At 38.0% G+C, this 4,128-nt stretch overlaps 1 protein-coding gene across 2 annotated transcripts in view; it reads left to right on the top strand.

Annotated features, from left to right (window-relative positions):
- LOC101859633 (rho-related GTP-binding protein RhoA-A) overlaps positions 1-3,904 on the top strand; it is a 9,165-nt gene extending 5,261 nt beyond the window's left edge. Inside the window, exons 2-5 of one of the 2 annotated variants that reach the window (XM_013081936.2) lie at positions 170-387; positions 1,289-1,438; positions 2,599-2,741; positions 3,629-3,904. In XM_013081936.2, coding sequence (XP_012937390.1) covers positions 232-387; positions 1,289-1,438; positions 2,599-2,741; positions 3,629-3,761 — 582 coding nt within the window. In that variant the 5' untranslated portion in view covers positions 170-231 and the 3' untranslated portion in view covers positions 3,762-3,904. The remainder of the gene's footprint in view (positions 1-169; positions 388-1,288; positions 1,439-2,598; positions 2,742-3,628) is intronic. The other variant, XM_005097316.3, reaches the window with a different exon arrangement.
- Positions 3,905-4,128: the final 224 nt, after the last annotated feature.

The following is a 4,128-nucleotide window of genomic DNA, read 5'->3' as shown; positions in this document are numbered from 1 at the left end:
CTCTCTCTCTCTCTCTCTCTCTCTCTCTCTCTCTCTTTCTCTCTTGCACCCCCTCGCCCCTTCTCTGTATTTTCTAAGAAAGCATAATTATAAGTAGGCCTACATGTTGACACCTCTTCATAACTAAATGTAGGCTATAATTCCAATCCTCTTCATCTCTTATTCACAGACTGCAGTCCAAACTAACAGTGTAACAGATCAGCGGTCGGTCAGTCCAATAGTTTCCGCGAGATGGCAGGTCTGAGAAAGAAACTGGTCATCGTTGGGGACGGCGCGTGTGGAAAGACATGTCTCCTCATCGTGTTCAGCAAAGACCAGTTCCCGGAGGTCTACGTGCCCACAGTGTTTGAGAACTATGTGGCGGATATTGTTGTGGACAGCAAACAGGTTGGTTTGGGTGGGGGTTCTAATTCAAGTTAATAAAATCATTGTTGATTTTAAAGTTAAAGAAATGGGTTATATTAATTTAGAGGTGGAAGATTAGAAGTGTTATTTGAGAGTAACACACACCCCCCCCCCTTTCCCCCCAAAAAAGAATAAGTGGATGTTTGATAAGAATGAAAGAGCTAACTGTACCAGAACACTTGCCAACTTCCCACCGTCTGACATTAAAGCGACCATAGAATAAGGTTCTAACTCGAAATTTTTAGTGTATTGAGCAGATGGTGTGTGGGGCCTCCCCCTTTTCTCCTTCATTGCATGCAAAAGTTGGAACTGCTATTCCTTTATTTTCTTAGACAAAACGTTAGACAATGTAACGGTAATTCTGTTCTTTACTTGAGGGAGATGCATCGTGTAAAAAATTAAAACTCATGTACACGTAGAGAAATCTATATCAGTTCTGCTCTTCATTTGAGTGAGATGCATCGTGTAAAAAAATTAAAAATTCATGTACGTGTATATATATATATATATCAAATGTGAGTGCAACTGGGATAAAAAAAAATCTTGTTACACTTGGGTCATGATTTATTGTCTACTACCAAAAAAATTAGGTGACGACAAATGCAGTTTTTGGGACACATGAATAGACATAAGGGTCTTGAACATCTAGCTCTCACTGGCAAAATTGAGGGCAAGCGAGGCAGGGGTAGGCCCTGAACAACATACTTAGGGAACCTAAACAAATGGGAAACAGGGAAAGATCAGGGAAACGTAGCTTTTCTGAGAGCATCCGAGCAAAGGAATAAATGGAGAACCATGATCGCCGATGTCTGTCGCAGATCTGGCACTGGATGATAATGATGACCACAAAAATAACTGTTTTTTTTCTCTCCTCCTCCTTCAGGTTGAGCTAGCCCTGTGGGATACCGCCGGTCAGGAGGATTATGATAGGTTGAGGCCCCTTTCTTATCCAGACACAGACGTCATACTCATGTGCTTCAGTATTGACAACCCGGACAGCTTGGAGAATATAACGGAGAAGTGGACACCGGAGGTGAGTCGATGGTTTTTTGCTGGGATGAAAGTAGTTTGACCAGATGAATGATGAACTGTGTGAGTTAATGATTTTTGCTGGGATGAAGATAGTTTGACCAGCTGAATGATAAACTGCACAGAAAATGTTTGTCAGCAGGATCGATAGAGATAATTTGATCAACAGTTCCAGAGGTGAATGGTTGCTTTAACTAGCGGCCCAGGAGACAGAAAAGGAGGAAGTTTGAACAACACTGCCGTAAGCTGACATAACGCCCTTTTTCATTTTGGAGACAAAATTTTTTATCTGCTAAATCGAAAGCCTTATCAGTTACCCTACTTGTGTGAAAAAAATCAAAGTGAAACTGACTAGTTTTTTAATAAATCAGAATTCAAATTTCGAAATCACTTTATTTTTAAATGGTTACTCAGACAAAAAAAACCCTTCTTTTTCTCAAAACTGCTGCAAAGAAAAAAATGCGTTTTGTCAGCTTACTGCAGAACAGACCATGGGGTAGAAACAGTTTGTCCAAAAGTTCTAAAGGGGAATGGATATTTTAACCAGCAGTACAGAGATAGGGATAGAGGAAGTTTGGGTAATGGTGTGATAAATTGACTCTAAATGGAGCACTGTCCAATAAATGATGTGTGCATTGCAGACGACAAAGTTATCAAGATATATGGGAGAGGGAGGAGAAAGGAGAGATAAGGCTTACGTTACTCTGTTTTCTTTGTTTTCTCACATACTCAAAGCAGGTAGACTTTCTTTTTCCTGTTGTCAGTATGACAATGTTATATCTTTTCATTGTGGAGAAAGCCAATATAACTTTCAGTTCTAGGCATTGCAATGATGGTGATGATGACGATGACAATGACAATAATAATAATAATGATAATACATGTAATAATAATAACAATAATATTAATAATAATAATAATAATAATAATAATAATAATAATAATAATAATAATGATAATAACGATAATAGCATTTATACTGTGTAGCCTATTTCCGTTTTCTGAAAAATGCCTAATGCACATAATAGCATCACAGGAGATATAACATTCTAAAATAACTTGACATGTGTATATATATAGAACTCTTTCTATGAAAAGATTATCTTTGTTTGTTCTCGATGTGTCCTGGAGTTCACAATTTCTTCACATTGTCATGACTTGCAGGTAAAACACTTTTGCCCAAGTGTACCAATCATTCTAGTGGGGAACAAGAAAGATCTGCGGAATGATCAAACCACTATTGAAGAACTCGCAAAGCTCAAACAAAGTCCTGTCAAAACTGAAGAGGGGAGGTCGGTTTCGGAGAGGTAAGTTGGCTGCTTTGTTCTTTTCATTGACTTTATATATATATGTATCTGTCCCTGTCGTTTTATGCAAGAAAAATTCTGAAATTATGCAAACTGAGCCCAAAAATGTGAAATTATGCGATTCTGTTAATTTTAACAAAGAATGATAAAGGAAATAATCAGAAATAATCTGAAATTTTTAAAAAAATTATCAAATTTTGCTAAATTATGTGGGAAGCACCCTACATAATTTAGCAAAATTTGATAATTTTTTGTATAATTTCAGATTATTTCTGATTATTTCCTTTATCATTCTTTGTTAAAATTAACAGAATCGCATAATTTCACATTTCTCTCTCTATATATGTATATATAAAACTATGTCAAAGGCATGTGCTGTGCCTAGACTAGTACCACAGTCAGCAGGTGTTGGTCTGAAATGTGATTTCTCTGTTGCTTAAGCAGGTTAAAGAAATTATATATTTGATATTAATATGTATTTATGTAAGGACTTGTCTATGTGTGGGTGAGTGTTTGTGTGTGTGTGTGTGTGTGTGTGTGTGAGTGTGTGTGTGCGTGTGTGTGTGTGTGTGTGTGTGCCTAAGATTAGCTTCTATTTTTTTTCCAATTGAGTTTTCCCATGAACTGCTAGTGTGTTTGGAGCTATGTGCTTTTATCCCCTTAAAAAAGCCCCAAACTTTAGTTTGGTCTCAAAATGACAGATTCCCCTGAAGTCTCCTGGTATTCAAAATTTTAAAAATAAAGTATGACGATAAATTTATTATAATTTGAATATTGTATTTTTAAAAGATATTGTATTTATTCCTTGATTGCAATGTTTTGATCATATTAATATAATGAATAACATTATTATGGTGAATTTATCATGGAACATTTTTGTATTTCAGAATTGGAGCTGCAGCTTATGTCGAGTGCTCCGCGAGAACAAAGGAAGGAATCAGGGAAGTGTTCGAAGTCGCTACCAGGAATGCGCTGAAAACCAAAAAGAAGATCCGCAAGAGGAAGTGTAGACTTTTGTAAACTGCATTTTTGTGTGTATGTTAATGTATCTTGTATCGTCCCTGAGTGAACAAATTTTTGCCTTAAAGCTGTACTAATCACCATGATGGCAGTTCCCCCCACCCACCCCCCCTCCCCCAATCCCACCAGGCTTTGAGCTTAGTTGGGACCTTCAACCAGCCCCCCGACCCCCCCCCCCACCCACCGTCCTCCCAGGCCCCATAACACTAACAGACAAAAAGGCAAAAATGGTTGTGTTTACCCCTGCTTTAGGTGGGCGCCTGTACATTGTCTTGGTCAGCCGTAGGAGTAATGCGGCTTAACCCTATCCGTACGTCGTGTTTTACTATCGTATCCATACGACATGGGGAACCACTTTCCAAAGAGG

This window comes from Aplysia californica, unplaced genomic scaffold (genome assembly GCF_000002075.1).
Source record: "Aplysia californica isolate F4 #8 unplaced genomic scaffold, AplCal3.0 scaffold00152, whole genome shotgun sequence".
Lineage (NCBI taxonomy): Eukaryota > Metazoa > Mollusca > Gastropoda > Aplysiida > Aplysiidae > Aplysia > Aplysia californica.
Note: the sequence above shows the minus strand (reverse complement) of the source record. Positions and strands in the feature narration are given on the sequence as shown.